Source organism: Macaca nemestrina, chromosome 9 (genome assembly GCF_043159975.1).
Source record: "Macaca nemestrina isolate mMacNem1 chromosome 9, mMacNem.hap1, whole genome shotgun sequence".
Classification (NCBI taxonomy): domain Eukaryota; kingdom Metazoa; phylum Chordata; class Mammalia; order Primates; family Cercopithecidae; genus Macaca; species Macaca nemestrina.
The window spans coordinates 35,289,435-35,306,901 of NC_092133.1; the positions used below are offsets into that span (position 1 = coordinate 35,289,435).

Consider the following 17,467-nt stretch of genomic DNA (forward strand, 5'->3'; position numbering starts at 1 on the left):
CTAAACAAAAACAAAAACAAAAATAAAAGACTCCATGTCACCATACCCACCTGTCCTTGGTCACTCAACTCTTAATTAGCACCTTTAGAAGCAGAGGTGAGTGACCCAGGATGGAGGGGTGTTATTTCTACAAGGAATGATGCTTTCCTCTGGGCAAAGTTGACTTAGAGTTTCTCTGAACTCCTCCTTTGAAGGTGGGGCTGGGTCATTTTTTTGTTTCCTCTCATTAACTCATCCAGATGGGGCCCTAAGGGACCCCTTAGAAACAAAGTATTTTTTCCCACAGAGAGAAGGAAATCATTATAGTTTTCCTAATACATGCTGAAGGGCTTATGCATGTAGGCATATAGTTCTCTCAGACTTCTGAACGTCTTATGCTCATTTAAAAGAATTCCAAAATGGTGAATAGTTTTATAATCTTGAGGTAGGTAAAACAGCAAAAGAAGAAATCAGAAAGATAAATTTGACTACATAAAAGTTTTTTAACTTTTATATATTAAAATACAATGTAAATAAACTGAAATGGTCAAAGAAAACTGAGGGAAATTTTGCAGACAAAAGACTGCTCTTTAATAAATAAATTGTTTTTATAAATCAACAGAAAAATAGGCAAAGGTGTCCGGGCACAGTGTCTAATGCCTGTAATCCCAGCATCTTGGGAGGCCGAGGCAGGTGATCACTTGAGGTCAGGAGTTTGAGACCAGCCTGGCCAACATGGTGAAACCCTGTCTCTACTAAAAATACAAAAATCATCTGGGCATGGTGGCGCATGCCTGTAATCTCACCTACCAGGGAGGCTGAGGCAGAATTGCCTGAACCCGGGAGGCGGAGGTTGCAGTGAGCCGAGATCATACCACTGCACTCCAGCTTAGGTGACAGAGAAAAGAAAGAAAGAAAGAGAGAGAGAGAGAGAGAGAGAGAGAAGGAAGGAAGGAAGGAGACATGGTCAGCTTACAAAAGAAGAAATGAAATGGTAAATGAAAAAATGCTGCATGTCAGTATTAATTTTTAAAAATACAAATTAATACAACATTGAAATCCCATTTTCACCCCTCAGGTTGACAAAGGTATTTTAAAAGAGCACGTTGGAAGTGTTCTTAGGGGTATGAGTAAATAGGTGCTCTCATACAGAGTAGGTGGGAGCAAAATTAGTGAAAGCTTTCTAGAAAGTTAATATCAATGTAATCAAAATGTGTGCATCTGTCAGGATAGGTTAGGTTATGCTGCAATAATGAATAACCCCCAAATCTCCATGGCTTTCAATAAGAAAATGTATTTCTCATTCACACTACTTGTCCATCATGGCTCGACTGTACCTCTGCCCACATCATTTTCATTCAGCCTTTGTCAAGAACATTGTCAGTCTTCTGGCAGAGGGAAATGAAACATGGCAAAAGATGGACTGAGTCCTAAAGCTGCTGCCTAGAGGTTTTACCATGTCCACTCACATTTCATTGGACAAAGCAAATCACGTGATCACTCAGTAGGGCAGGAAGAAAAAATCTTCCCACAGGGAGGTGCACCACTGGGAATGAACTGGAAAATTTGGTGAGGAATCGTACAACACACATGTCCCTTGGACTAATGATTCCAGCATCTAGGACTTTATCCCTCAGAAATAATCAAAAAGTTTATACACATGACATAATTTATAATTGCAAAAATGTTCAAACATGAGTTGTTTGAACTGCAAATGTAGGGGATTAGTTAAATAAATTATGTTACACTTCTATGATTGAAAAGTTTAGGATTCTTCTACAAGTAGAAAAAGAATCACATGGGAATATGTTTAAGATGTTCATTAATGGAAAAAAACTCTGTGAATAATGTGATTCCAGTTTTGTAAAAACTGAGTAATAATGTGTCAAAGTACTCAATAAATATTTGTCAAATTAATAAATTAAAAAATACTGGAAGGATGTTTGCCAAAATATTATCATATCTCAAGACATGAGGGTTATGGGGAATTTTCTTTTTCTTCTTTGTGTTTCTCAATATTTTTCATTTTTTGCAATCAGCATGTTTTATTTCCATACTATGGTAATATATGCCATAAAATATATACATTATATTTTCTAAAATCATTGCAATAAATTTAAACAAAAACTAAAGAAGTATGGCGGGAAGTGGCTATCATCTTTGCAAGAAACCACAATGACGAGGCCTTCCTGTCTTTTAGGGTCTATGGTGGCCAAGTTTTTAAGTGCCATTTTCTGGGCTGTTCATATTTTGTAGCCTGTAAATTATTTAGGAGCATCTAACTTACCACTCTGTTTCCATCTTTCACTTCTCTCTTTCTCTGGATCTCAGCCACAACTATGTTCGTGGGTCCATTACACTTTTTATCATCAACTTGCATCGATCAAGAAAGAAAATCAAGCTGGCTGGGACTCTCAGAGACAAGCTCGTTCACCAGTACCTGCTGCAGCCCTATGGGCAGGAGGGCCTAAAGTCCAAGTACGTGCCAACCTGAAAATAGCTTGGGAGTAAGTGCAGCAGGAGCTGAGGGAGGGGGGAGCTGAAGACACCAAGATTGCTACTAATTCTTTCAAGGGCTCAGTGGGATGGAGTAGGACAAAGAGTGGTCTGGGGTCAGGTGACTGCTGACTCCTTTTGGAAACCTGCTCAAGCCCCTCCCTATCTTAGATCCCTCAATTGTAAAGTCAAATGGTGGAGAAAGTATTTCTCAACAAGGGTGCTCTTGGTATTTGAGCGAGATAACTCTTCTTTATACACGACTATCACATTGTAAGCTGTTTAGCATCCTTGGCTGCTGCTCACCAAATGCCAATAGTGCCCCATGGTCATGTAGCAACCAAACATCCTGGTAGTTGAGAACCATGTCCCTCACAGCTGTAACATTCTGTAATGCTATGACTCCCTTGTTGTTACCATCTATTAACCTCACAGGGCTTACAGGAAGGAGCACTAAACAGAGAGTTTAGTGCTCGAAAGTTCAGAGGTAAAGAGTCTGTCCTACCCCAAACTTTATAACTTGAACACACCACTGCTCCATCTCAGCTTCTTCATCTGAATAATAGGACAGAGATTTTAGTTTGAGGGCTCTGTGGCCCCTTCTAAACTCTACAAATGTATGATTCTGTGACACTCCCTGCCTCCGTCAGTCTCTATTAGAGACTATTGACACATGGATCTCTAAGAACAGAAAAACTCTAGGACAGTGAGCAGGGCCTGGTCAAGGGCAAGGCCACCCCAGCTCCCCCAGTAAGGCCTCTCAGGAAGGGTATGGGATGCTGCACAGACTGGAAGCATTCCTATTCCATTTTTAATGTTTACCAAGTTTAACAAAGCTGTAAACTTGGAGCAGGTGGCTTGCACTCCAACAGCTGCCCACAAATATTTGTGCTATAATTATTCACTGTTTCACTGCAACCTTGGTGGCTTGCATTTGGCTTCCAATTGTATTTGCAATGGGAGCAAAAAACAATCTGGGAAGTCACTTATTGAGTCTCTTTAGCCCACCCTAGATCTTCATTTTCAGTCTCGGTTCACATGCTGGCTCTTTTTTCTGGCTACATGTACATTGCGTCTGCTTTTCTTTCTTCCCAGTCCTACCTATGTCAGCAGGACTCTACTGAGTATTTTATCCCCTTTCTCTCCACTTCTGAGTAGTTCATGGTGAGTGTGCTGAATTCCTGGCCTTCATCCTAGGCAGGAGACCTGCTTCTGGTCCCAGCTTTGCCAGTAAATAATCATATGACCTGGGAAAATTATTTTATCCTAATCCTTTGGCCTCAGTTTCCTAATATTCAGATTTCAAGGGTTGTTGTATATTTGGTAAGGTCCTGTGCAGCTTGAAAACTCTCATCCTGGGTGTGATTTTCTGAGGACCATGAGTGCATTAAATCTCCTGCTGCCATTAAATAATGATCTGCAAAGCCATTTCTGACAGAAGGGCTGACTCTGCAGCAATGATTAGGGTCCTCTCATTAGGGTCCTCTGGAACCAAAGAGCTTAGGAGCTGAGCCTGCCCAGTGTCAGGAAGACTGTGTGCACTGTGTGGAGGGGACTGGCCAAATGCTATAGTCTAACAGGCCAAGGTGTCCATCCCTGCTCTGTTACTTGCTGGATGTGTGTCTTTAGGCAAATTATGTCATCTCTGTGAGCATCAGTTTCCTCATCTGTGAAACCTCTTTTGTGGAGCAAAGTAAATGAGGTAATCTGTGTAAAGTTCCTGACACATAGTAAATGCTCAATAAATGTCCATTACCTTCCTTTTCCTCAACTCAGAAATCTAGCTGGTTGAGAAAGAGGAAGGATACAATTGCTTTCCCTAAGAATGTTCTTCCAAAGAGGAATGTTTTCAGACTTTTAAGATAATGTGTTAACAAGACATGTGTTAGGATTATGATAAAAAATCATGCTAAGAATTACAAAAAAGCAAAAGGATGAAACAGAAGATGATAGTCAAGGGTAGCACTTTTTTATGAGCTTGTTTTCCCTCCAACCAAGGATGCAGGCAGGCCTCTAAACCTATTTACCCCTCCCCTATGTCCCTGCCTCCAAGATGATTCCCCTGCTGTTTGGAGCTGGCCACACCTTAACCCCTGTCTTTCTATACCTATCCTTAAGAGTGACTGAAGGGACTGACTCCCACTGGCCAGCGATATGCCGTATGTTCAACTTTTGCCATCACCACACTAGTGAGGAGTTGTGTTACAACTTTGTTAAGAATGTAGGAGACCAGCCAGGCACAGTGGCTCACACCTGTAATCCCAACACTTTGGGAGGCTGAGGTGGGGGATTACTTGAGGTCAGGAGTTTGAGACGAGCCTGGCCAACATGGTGAAACCCTTTCTGTACAAAAAAAAATACAAAAATTAGCCAGGTATGGTGGTGAGCACCTGTAATCCCAGCTACTTGGGAGCCCAAGGCAGGAGAATTACTTGAACCTGGGAGGCAGAGGTTGCAGTGAGCTGAGATCACACCATTGCACTCTAGCCTGGGCAACAGAGCAAGACTCTTGTCTCAAAAAAAAAAAAATGTAGGAGAGGGACAAGGACAAAGAGAATTTCATTCTACAGGGATCCTTAAGAAAGATTTGGTAATGCCCACTGAGCTCAAATAATAATGTCAGGTAATTGGAAGAACATTGGAACTGGAATTAGAAGGTAAGGGTCTGAATTCAGATGCTACCATTTATCTTTGTGATCAAACCTGAGCTTCCTTAACTGTCAAATGGGATTATTGTGAGACTCAATTTGGAAAATATGGTTGAAATAAAGCCTTCCACAAATCCATGCATATGCATACATCTATAAATATAAATACAGATACACACATAACGATTTTACATATGTTGGATTAGAGAGTTTTGGATTGGAATTCAAGGGAACTGGATTCCAGCCCCGATCCTGCCACTAATTCACTGTGAAATGTTGGGGCCTTCATTCTTCTGAGTCTGTTCTGCCTATAAATTACTGCCAATTTAACACCTCTCCTGTTCTGGACCTCATTGGCTCGACCCTGGGCTGTGCCATGGTGGACTGTAAGCTGCCAGACAGAGACTGTCATGTATATGTTCAAGACCACATCTAGTGCTCTGCTTAGCAGCTACTAAAGAGCTGAGAGGTCTGGGATGGGGGTCTCACAGGAAGGGTGTGGTTTCAGTGAAGCAGACTGTGCAGAAAGGGATGAAAGGAAATGCTAGGAAGTGATTTCAGCCTTTGGTGTCTCTTTCTCTCTTTTATAAGCCTCTGGGGCCAGACTCTGTGTTCTATGTCTGCTAGTTCTTGCTACAGCTTGAAGCCGTATTAGCTCAGAAGGGGATAGAAAGTTCTGGGAGCAGAGGAATGTGTAATTGCTCCTGTCTGGAGGAACCAGGAAGAGGATATAGAGGAAGTCAGTGCCCTCCATCCCAATTCAAGCCACCAGTTGGGTGTTCTGGTCTAGTGTTTCAGGATAGGGAAAGGCCAGGAGACTTCTTTGATTGCTGGAGGACTTGGGGTAATTCTCATTCTCTTAGAATTGCCACTGGGCCTGGGAAGATTTAAAATCTCTGAAAGGGCCTCTCTATGTGAACTCAGAGCTAAGGTATGTCAAGTATCACACAGGAAGCACCCTTGGAGTCACTATTTAGGTATGGTCTAGGCAGCCACATTCACAAGAAGGTTCTTGTTTCCCATCTCAGTGAATGAACCAATTGTAAGACCCCCTACTCCAGTCCCAACTCCTCATATAAGAGACTGTTCTTATTCTAGGAACCAGACAAAAAGTGGGTGCTCTCTAGCCCATAGGACAGAAGTTTTAGAAAATTGCAGTGTATACAAATAAGAGTATTCTGCATCTGGAATACACATTCTTCAGGGAATAGCTGAAGGAAATGGGGAAATTTAGTTCAGAGGAGAAAAGTAAGGTAAGTCATGAGGACTTTCTTCAGAGGACTGCCAAGTGAAATTAAACAGTTTTGGCCTAGAACACTCCAAAATGACAGAAAACCAAGGAGTGCAATTTAAAAGAGAGAGATTTCACTTCAAAATGAGCTTGTTTTCCAAAGGCTTGCCTGGTCTGACCGAGGTCAGGATAGGCTTTCTCAGGAGGTAGCCTATTAATCAGAGTGTGAGCAGCCATCTCAGAGGTGCTCTAGGATTCCTTCCTCAGTTGGGGGTTGGACAAGGGATTATAGCTTCCCTTTGAGCTCTGAAATTCTATTCTCTTCTGGTCCCCATTCCCCCTGCTTCCTCTTCACTTTTGGAGCCTGTGTTCTCAGTGGTCACCGGCAAAGTCAAGCCACTAAAAGGCCACACAAAGAGGCTCTATGACTAGAGGAAGTGGTGGCAGTATCTGGCTAGTTTTCTTTTCCAGAAAAAATCCAGCTGTGGGTCCCTCCTTCGTCATGTTCCCTGGTTTCTCACCTTTCTCGGAAGAAGATGGCCCCATTCACATCCAGAACAATAGTTCCCATTCTGGATAAGTCAGAGGAGACTTTGAGGGCATCTGCAAAACACAGAATCTACCCATTGCCTTGTGTGATCACAAAGCAATAACCACTGTCCTCTAGGGCAGCGGTCCCCAACCTTTTTAGCACCAGGGAGTGGTTTCACGGAAGACAGTTTTTCCACAGACTGTGGGGGTTGGGGGTGATTTGGGGATGAAACTGCTCCACCTCAGATCATTAGGCATTAGATTCTCATAAGGAGTGTGCAACCTAGATCCCTTGCATGTGCAGTTCACAATATGGTTTGCACTCCTATGAGAATCTAGTGATGCTGCTGATCTGACAGGAGTGGAGCTCAGGTGGTAATACTCACCCACCACTCACCTTCTGCTGTGCAGCCCAGTTCCTAACAGGATTGGTCCATGGCCCAGGGGTTAGGGAGCCCTGCTCTAGGGAATCATTTGCACCTGATAAATATCTCCAGTGTCTCTCAACAAACAGAGAAGCAACATGAAGTTTGGCCTCACAAGCCAGCTGACATCTAAAATGAAAAGGACTTACCTTTCCAGAGAAAAAGCAAACCAAGAACAGGTGTTAGGTCAGATCCCAGTGTTCTCCCTTATGTGCCTTGTTCAATTCCATTTGGAGGGAAAATATTCCAAAAATTAGGAAAGAGGGAAGCAACTTTCATCACATTGGCTGTTCTGTTCTGACACATTGACCTGAGGGAACCAGCAGATGCTGAGAATCCTGAGATAGAGTGACACTGGGAGGTGATCTGGCTCTCTCCCCCAGCCTTCAGTCTGTGGCCAAGCCATCTGGACTAGAAGACGCCCCACATTTAAAGACCTCTCAGAAAGGGGTGACCACAATTTCAATCCTGTCTGAACACTTAATTTTGTAAGAGCGCTGGGGGCCACTGTACCTATGGCTGTAACTTTATAGATAATGAAAAACTTTAATAGCCATTATCTCATTTAACCTTCTGACAGAACCATGAAGCATATAGAATAATTCTTGCCTCCCTTCCATTTTAGAGTTGAAGACACTGAGTCTTAAAGCACTAAGTGACTTATTCAAGAGTCACACAACTAGTAAGTGAAAAAGCTAGAAGTCCCTAGGATCCAGTTCCCCTGACCCTTACTCTAGTGCACTTTTTTCAACAATGTGCCACAACAACAGTCTGGTACTATAAAATTACAATTACATAGGACAAATATACATATGGATAACTGGACTCTGTCATGATATTATCTGGGTTCATTTCATCATAAGCTCCTTATAGAATGAATATATTTGAAAAGTATGAGGTTACCCAGAAGTTTTCTCCTTCAGGCTAATTCACACCAGTTTCATTAACTTTTCTTCACAAGTCCAGAATTCAGACCCCCCCCCCTTTTTTTTTTAGACAGACTCCCACCCTGTCACCCAGGCTGGAGTGCAGTGGTGTGATCTCAGCTCACTGCAACCTCTGCCCCCCAAATTCAAGCTATTCTCCCATCTCATCCTCCTGAGCAGCTGGGACTAAGGCATGCACCACCACGCCTGGCTAATTTTTGTATTTTTAGTAGAGATGAGGTTCCACCATGTTGGCCAGGCTGGTCTCAAACTTCTGACCTCAGGTGATCCACCTGCCGCAGCCTCCCAAAGTGCTGGATTACAAGCATGAGCCACCATGCCCGGCCTCAGACCCTTTTAAAAGTTCTTCTCTGAGCTACTTCTAAGACTGTCTCCCAATTAGAATTCTAGTAAAAGCACATTTTTTTCTTCCAGCAAAACTGGGGAATTCCCTTCTATTTTTATTATGCTCTTCTCAAACAAAGGGATTATTAAAAACCAGCAATGACTCCAGATTTGTTTAATTTGAGGTATACAAAAATCAATATCACTAGATTATATTCCAACCCCCTATACACAGGCATCTCCAACTGCCTCACACCTAATGGAGCCCATTCTCAGAGGTATATTTCTGAGGGAAAGATGCCAACAAGGGAGGCCTCTGAAGGAAACTGGAAAGTATATATCTTCATCCATTAATCAATTTTTATTGATCCTACTTTGTGTCAGACAAAACTTCTTCCTCTTCGGTGATCTAATTTGCAATGGCTAACTAAAATTTTAAAAGATTTGTGGTCCCATAGCTGTAAGTACTCAAGAGTTCCAAGTAGACAAATTAGGGGGAAATTCTGAATGTAAAGTTCAATGTGAATGTTTCCGATCAGAATGTCCCTTGATCTTTCTGTTGCTAGGCCATATCCTCACCTGGCTTTCAAGAGCTATTTAATATGGGGTTTTTTGTGGTTGTTGGGGAGAGGATTCTGAGATGAATCTCAGAATCTCCTAAAGGAGCTCATCTCTGTTACTAGAAACAAACAACTAACAGGAAGCAGCCTGTGGGTGGTGCCATAAATAGACATGTAAAGTATTTCTGCTTTGGGGCTAATAGGTTCCATATTAATGTTTAAATTTCAGATCTGTATGAGCCTCTCCTTCAACTGAAAAAAATCTCAAGGCTCCTATGAACCAAAAATCTTATTGCCTATTCTGTGAAGAAATGAACATCTTTTTTTTCCTTTTCCACATACTGCTCATTTTTTCCATCTCTCTGGGATATAACTTTTGCTTTGATTTCACCCTCATTAAATCCTATATCAAAGAAAAACATTGGCATCTAACTGCATGCCTTTAGAGAGGTGTCATTTGATGTTAACCAAACAGAATGGTTCTGAAAATACTCAAGTAACTCCCAGGTGCTAAGACTTTAAAAATATCTTCATGTCCCTGTTGGAACAGACCAGATCATATTATGATATTTCATCTCTGGATTCAGAGCTTGGCTAATGTGAAAAATGCTGAGGGGTGAACTGGCCACCACCTGACCTGCCACAATCTCTCACTAATGATACCTGGAAGCACCATGTTTAGTTTCTGGACACAGAGCAGGTAAAAGAAGCTTTCGGAAAAACCTTAACCCCATTAATTCAATACCAAGACTCAGACACTCAAAACCAAAACATGAAGACTTGTTTCTGGGACCAGTAGGCCATTTGTCCATTTATCCCAGCAGATTCGAGACATCTAAGTATTTTAGTTCTACACTGCTGACATTAGTTGGTACCTAGACTTTTTGAACTCTGGTCAACTAGATGTACTCCCTGCAGGTTTCCATTATCTTCACTTGTCTGGGATCATTTAAATTAGTTTCTTTTAAAAATAAACCGTTCTATGAAAGTTCTGTAGTTAGTAAAAGATGACTTTATAAAGGAAAAATTTCAAAGAACTCATATGGGTCAAGAGGTTTCTTCTATAATATCCCCGACATAAAGCTTTTCAGCTTCTGTTTGATGGGATGGCTCGTCTCAGGAACTGGCTCATGCTAGGACTAGACAGCTCTGATGGTAGGAAAGAACCTCCATGTATTAGGCCAAAGGTGCTTTCTTGCCCTTTCTACTCTTGCTTTGGAAAAAATAAGAAGAGAAAATCTATACCTTCTTCTTTATCAATTTTTCTATATATCTAACCTAAAAACTCTAGTCTGCAAGTTACACACTCTCAGATCCTTCAACCATTCCTCAAATGACCTGGTGTTCAGATTGCCCACCTTGGAATCCATTGAGTTTTAGAATTTTATCTCACAGGATGAACCTTTTCGATTTTCTTTCTCTATTTCTTTCTTTCTTTCTTTCTTTCTTTTTTTCTTTAGACAGTTTCACTCTGTCACCCAGGCTGGAGTGCAGTGGTACAATCTTGGCTCACTGCAACCTCGGCCTCCCTGGTTCAAGGGATTCTCCTGCCTCAGCCTCCTGAGTAGCTGGGATTACAGGTGCATGCCACCACGCCCGGCTAATTTTTGTATTTTCAGTAGAGATGGGGTTCCACCATGTTAGCCAGGCTGGTCTCAAACTCCTGATCTCAGGTGATCTGCCCTCCTTGGCCTCCCACAGTGCTCGGACTATAGGCATGAGCCACTGTGCCTGGCCACCTTTCAAATTTCTTACCTCATCCAAACTTAGTTGAAGAGGTCTGAGATGGAGGAGGAAATATGAACATTTTGTTATTACAATTCATCTCACCAACACAATATAGTAACATTTTTTACATCTTTGAAAACTTCATAATAAAAAAATAGTATTCTTATGTTAATTTCTATTCTTTGAGCATTAATGAGCCCGAAGATTTTTCATATGTTAGTATTATATTGCTTTTATGAACTTTCTATGTCTTTTGCTATTTTTATATTGGGGTGTTAGTCTGTTTTATTAAGTTTGCTCTAATACAGGTATAAGGCAACTTTCCCCATTGAAATATTTTCTCTACTATTTTATTTGCTATTTTTCTAACTATATAATATTAGGGTATTATCTTGACATACAGAAGTATTCCCTTTTGTATAGTTAAATATGCTTACCTTGTGCTTTCTTCCATTCTACTTATATGTGTATGAATTTATATTCTTGAAATCAGATCAATATGCATCTTTATTTTCTTCCAGATTCTTTTTTGTTTCACTTGTATTCATTTCTTTGATTCACTTGGAATCTGTTTTGATGCATGGTAAAAGGTAAGGAACCTCAGTGCCTGTAACGTTCAGGCTGAGAGCATGTGAGGAAAGCCGTTAACCCCTGCAGGGCTTCAGATGTTAAAATATCAGGAAAAAATAGGATAATTTTTTACAAAGCAAGACTTAGAGTGGACATCTTTGACCTGGAGCAAAAGGCCCCACTGGTGCAGATCAACCACATCAGCTGCAGCCCTTTTGAAAGGCCATTCAGAGCCCCTCAGCAGGAAAGACAAGCTGCAAAGGCTGAGAGCACCGAATGGCAAGAAAGTGCCTGGATCAGGGAGATTTACGAGCTGGCTGTGAGTGAGCAGGAAAGTGGTACTTACTCTAAACACTGACATTCAGGTTACTGCCCCGGTTCAGAAAGGCCGAAATAGACACTGTAAAAAGGAGAAATTTCAATATATATATATGATTTTATATATTTTTATATATATATATTTATAAAAATACTTATACTTAAGGTTCTGAGGCAGTACATAGAAAAAAGGAAAGAAAAGTAAGTAAGTAGAGAAATGAGCCTCACCAATCTTGTTAATGCAAGCTTACTCATTGAAACCCAGAGGAGTTTGGATTCTTTTAGCCCTTGTGCTAATTTGTGGGTGTTTTGTGGCTCATAAAGAGATAGTAGCTATAATCAATGTTAGCTACATAGGTAAGTATATGCATATCTGAAAACTACAGTGAAGATACTGAATGACACATTCTTCATTCCCTAGTTCCTCTTGCCTGAAGAGAACTTGAACCACTCTCTGTCTATAAGGAGCTCTCTGTGACACAGTCCAGAACTTGAGAGAAATCTAAACGATTTTATAGAAACTGACTTTCAAGAAAAGAAAAAAGTTTTTCTTTTCAGTGTTCAAGAAACACAGCGTTGGTTATCAGTGCTGATGCTTCATCTGATATGTTTCCTAAGTCATCCTGTAAAGTGCTACACATGAACCTCCCTGGTACACACCGAGGAGCGGAATCATCCCACCAAGGTACAAGTGGGAGGGGCGAGACATTCAGTGAAGCCGTTCCACTGAAATAGCAAAAATGCTCCCTTCTGTCTGTGAAGCAAAAACTTGTCTTTGGAAAGTTCACATCTTCCTTTTAGGTTAAAAAAAAGTGTAGCCTCCTGACATGGCACTCAAAAAGTAAGAAAATCTCTTTTTATTCAAAATAAATTCAGAATGTAATGGTTAGAAAGATATCTGAGTCCCCTCCACCCCCACCTACAAACATATCCCCGCCCCTTCTTCTACCCAGGGTGTTCAACCTTGGCTGCATTTCCAATTACCTGGGGAGCTTTAAAAACCCCAATGCCCAAGCCACACCCCAAGCCAATTAAACCAAAATCCTTGGGCTGGGACCCAGGCACCAGTATTTGTTAAAGCTCCCCAGGTGATTCAAATATGTGGTCAAGGTTGAGAACCACTATCCCTCTATAAACTGCTAGAACAAGATCCCAGATGATCTGTATCTTCAGTTTTTCCCAGATTATATTCTTCATTCAGGCACTATGCCATTTTGCCAAAGGTGTGAACATGCCATGAGCCCCTGGGAGTTCTCTGTGACTGAGTGGAAGGAGGAGTGCTGGCTCCCCAAAGGTTTTATTGTTTGTTTTGTTTTAACTCCCAGATTACTAATGTGGCGATCACTGTGCCGATTAGAGGATTATAAAATGCTTTTATATTTTACAGCAACTTGACATCTTAAAACATTAAATGTTTAGGAATCTAGGCTTTTCACTGTTATTTTTTGAGAGTTTTTTGTTTGTTCTCAGATCCAGAATATATTTTCCTCCAGTTCACTCCCAGCAGCTGGAAACTCTCTGCATAGCTGTCCATGAAGGCTGTGGTCTCCCCTCTTCACCTTCACTCACTTAGGGACCCTCATTGTAGGCAGGGATTTCCATTCTGTCCCAGGTGACCTAGACGAAACACCTGTAAATGGGCAAGTTAGGGTAGAGCTAACATATTTCTAAACAGTTGATTCTAAAGTGAGAGAGCAGCAGAATATGTGGGCAGTTCTGGCAGACTGAGAACAAATGGCCCTTGTCTTCTTCTTCCCCTGCACCTTCCAGAGGCTGTGATTTGGTGATGAACAAATGTAAGCCTTGAGGAACTGAAAGTTCTAATCCAGCTTATCCCTACAGTGGGGTCTGGGCCCCAAACTGGTGTTTCTTTGGCTGCTAAGCATCAGGAAGCCCAGGGCACGATGTGGCTCATTCCAGACAAGGGGCCTGGAGCATTAAACTGTGGACCCACTGCCAAAACCAGCAATACCGGTGCAGACTAGCCCTTCCCTGCTTACCCTTGCAACAATGATTCAGAGTCGCCCCACACTTTGCACTTGGATATCTGTGGGATCTGGAACAGAGCCTGTACCACCTGAGACATCTTTTTTTCCCTTTTGAGATTATACCAGTACCCCTGATGTCATGAGGAATACTTTCTCAAAAGTATTCCTAATAAAACAGGTATTTATCTCTTTAACATGTGTGTTAAACATAACTAAGCATGTTATGTTTAAAACATGTTAACATGTATGCACACACACACACACCTGCCTTCCTACCTGTCTTCACTCCACCTGTAGACTACTATAAAGGGAATACTTTGCACCCCCATATTGTCTCCTCCAGCTCCACACAATTAAGTCTGGGGAAACCTGGTCCCTCTCTGCAGAGGATACCTTAACTCGGAGACAAAACAGACCACATAAGGGTAAAGATAGGAGATGGGATTATGAGAAAGAGAGAGATGAATTCTGACTTGGGACTCTGAAAAGTCCCAGGGCTGAAGGCCATGGAGCTGGAGCTGGAAGGATGTGCCATACTTCTAGGCAACGCTGTAGGAAAGGCAATTTCCAGCACCAGGATGAGCTCACTAAAGGTTTGGAAGTACACAAGTTCAAGGCTCATTTTGTTTGGGAGGTGGCAAATCATCTCATGTGACTGGAATACTGGATGCTTTGTGGGGCAAAGGGAAAGCCCACGAACACATCATCAGGCCAGACTGCAGAAGGCCTTGAAATCCAGACTCAGTCTGATTTTCCTTCCTTCCTGCTCTTTGTGTAATATGTTTATTATGGTGTGTCTGCTCAGGCATTTGCATATTTCAGTGTTTTCTGACTTAGAGGACAAGGAGTAAGTCTGTTGTAATTTAATTGGTACAATGAAAAGAACGATGGAACTATGAATAATGCCCCTTAAACACTACTTGTAAATGTTGATGATGATGGCACCAATTCTTTACGATGGGAGGGGGACATAGTTAACCACATACTGAAGTCTCCATGGTTTTTACAGCGGGTTCCTATTGCGTCCTGTGGTTTGAGTGTGATATGCCTGTGATATGGAGCTTTGAGATGGTTGCAGGATCAAATTTTCTTTCCAAACTTCCCCCAGATGATTCCCTCATCTGCTGGGAGTTAACAATATCATTATAAATCCAGGTTCCTTAGTCAGGCTCTCATCTTGTCTGCCAAGTGTGCTAAGTTATTTTAAGCCATTAGAAGCACATGGTAGAATCCATTATGGTTTGGATCACTATTACACAGACTTGGATAGAATACAGATCAAATCCTGACCCCCAAACCACACTACATCCAGGAACAGCCTATATCCCTAACAACTTGCCTATAAAACCTCCAGCTCTGCTTGTACAAAGGGGTCCTAGTATTTTCTCTGGTCAGTGATGCAGAAGCTAGATTAAAACTGCTCACCATTTCAGTGTGTCCCTCAGAGGGTAGGATGGAGGGCAAATAATCTTCTCAGCCTCAAAATGTCTTAGGGACCAGAAACTTCAAATAGGGTATGGGCTGTTGGAAGGGCAAGGGAACAGGACACTATTTTTCCCACTTTCTCTCTCTATCCCTTACAGTCCTCTCTGTTAACAACAGTAGAGGAAGAGATTGGAACATACAACCAGGCATGACTCCTAGAGCGGTTGATTGCGCAGAACTCAACAAGTATTAACTAAACAGCTATCATGGACAAGAAGGCACTGAGCCGCATACTATTGAAAATTAAGAAATGAAAATAAGTAAGTAGCGGACAAAATGACCCAAGCACACAGATAAAATGAGGCTGAGAGGGACACTAAAAGGGAGATGCAGATAATGTGCCGCCCTCCCTTCCAGCTTGTTAGCAGGCAAGGTCCCAAGCAGGAGGCTACCTCTGACGGGGCCTGGAGGGAAGAACAGGCTTTTGAGAGATTCCACCGGATTCCAGGTAGAGCAAAAAGCACATAGAAGAAAAGTTCAGGACACACATGAAAGGAAGAAATCCTCCCCGTGACTCCTGAGGAGTGGGAGCAGCCCAGAGAGGGTCATGCCGGTCTTAGAGCCTTTCCACCAGCCGTGCATGGGGGACCAGGCGACACTACCTGCAGGGGCCCCTTCTGAGCAGCCTTTCTCAGCGTGGTAGCCATCACTCAAGGTAATTTCAGAGGAACCTCCTGTCCAGGCTGCCCCAGATGCACCGTCTCCCCACCGAGCAGGAAAGGGAAGCAAAGCCCCTCTGTCCTCAAACCTGACTGGGCCTCCTCCGGGCTCTAACCTGCCCCTGACCTGGAGAAGGGCAGGGCAGCTGCACATACCAGCTTCCTCACTCAGCGAGGGGGCCTGGGAGCCTGCAAAGCACAAACAGGTGCGGGGCCGACCCGACTGGCGGCCGGGGACCCGGAGCCCGGGAGAGCCCGGCGCCGAGTCTTGCGGGCGCCGCAGACCCCGCACCTGCGCCGGGACCCCCGTCTCTGCACGCTGGCCGGGAGGCCGGCACCCCTGCAGGAATTGCAGCCCGGTTTCGCACGTTTCCTTAATATTAGGCCACATTCCAGGTGGGACCCCTGCCAACGGGACCGCAACGAAGTTCTGGTTGGGATGTGATTGATTCTGTGATTTGTTCCTCCGGGAGGCCAAGCGCCGGGCACATCTCCTGGCCTTCCCGGGATTGGAGTGCAGGATTTGGAGGCAGGCGGACGTATTCCGGCTCCCTGGGAGCCACCGCGAAGGCACTGTCCTGGTACCATTGTGTAGGACAAGAGTGACCTCTAGTGGCCCCTAGGAAAGCACACTGGAGGAAAGAGAGCTGCTAACCCAGGCGCAGTCCCATACAAACACACAGCCGGACTTATTCTCTCCCCTGCCCCTCCTCCTTTCTCTCCCCCTTCCCTCTCTCCCTCTCTCTCATCATTTAACAATCCAGAAACTGAGGCCAGAATCGGCTGGTCACATACCTAGACCTGCACACTTCATGTCCCAAGCCTGGACTCAAACGGGTTTCTGGTCTTCCAGTCCAGTGTCTTTCCTTCTAGGTAGTAGTCTTTTGCCCAAGTGTTTATATCCAATGTGTCTTTTATTGACGCCTCCTGTGTGAGTGGGCGGACAGGAGAGTGACGGATGAGTAAGACATGTGGGCTTCCTATCTAGTGGAGAGACTGACAAGCAATCAGCTCAGCGGTCACAATACTGTGTGACAGGAGCTGAGATCCGAGAAGTACTGGGTCCTGTGGGAGCACCCCTGACTTGAAGGACAAGTAAGAGTTAGCCAGGAGAAGGAAGCTGGAAGGGAGGAGGAGGGCATATGGAGAAAGGTCCAGGTAGAAGGAAACCGTGTGCAAAACTCTGCGCTTAGGGCGAAATTAGAGAAATGGCCCGAAAGAATGAAAGGAGGTGGAGGTGGAAGGGATCTGGAAGGGGCAGGAGCTAGAGCGAGCCTCTCGGCGTCTGGAGAAGTAGATAATAGGGCCTGTGCATGGGAACTTCAGACAATGTTCTAAGATCAGCAGGAAGCCACTGAATATTTAGACAGGTGAATGTCATGATCAGATTTCTGTTTATGCAGGATCACTCTGGGTTTGGCATTAAACTTTGCCTCAGGCTAGCTGTTAGTCATAGGCAACCCAACTGAAAAACGGTTAAGCCAGAAGGGATCTTAGGGTTCATCTGACCTCACCCCTCACCTTACAGTTGGAGAAACTAGGCTCAGAGAAGGCAAATGTTCTGAAAGTGGGTGAGAC

At 43.3% G+C, this 17,467-nt stretch overlaps 1 protein-coding gene across 7 annotated transcripts in view; it reads left to right on the top strand.

Annotated features, from left to right (window-relative positions):
• The window catches only part of LOC105478425 (heparanase 2 (inactive)), an 870,370-nt gene that overhangs the window by 843,279 nt on the left and 9,624 nt on the right, over window positions 1-17,467 (top strand). For 5 of the 7 annotated variants that reach the window (XM_071069329.1, XM_071069333.1, XM_071069328.1 and 2 more), the window contains one exon: window positions 2,311-2,457. In XM_071069329.1, the coding sequence (XP_070925430.1) occupies window positions 2,311-2,457 (147 nt within the window). Of the gene's footprint in view, window positions 1-2,310; window positions 2,458-7,935; window positions 8,122-12,178; window positions 12,449-17,467 lie in introns of those variants that run through there. The other 2 variants (XM_071069330.1, XM_071069332.1) reach the window with 2 other exon arrangements.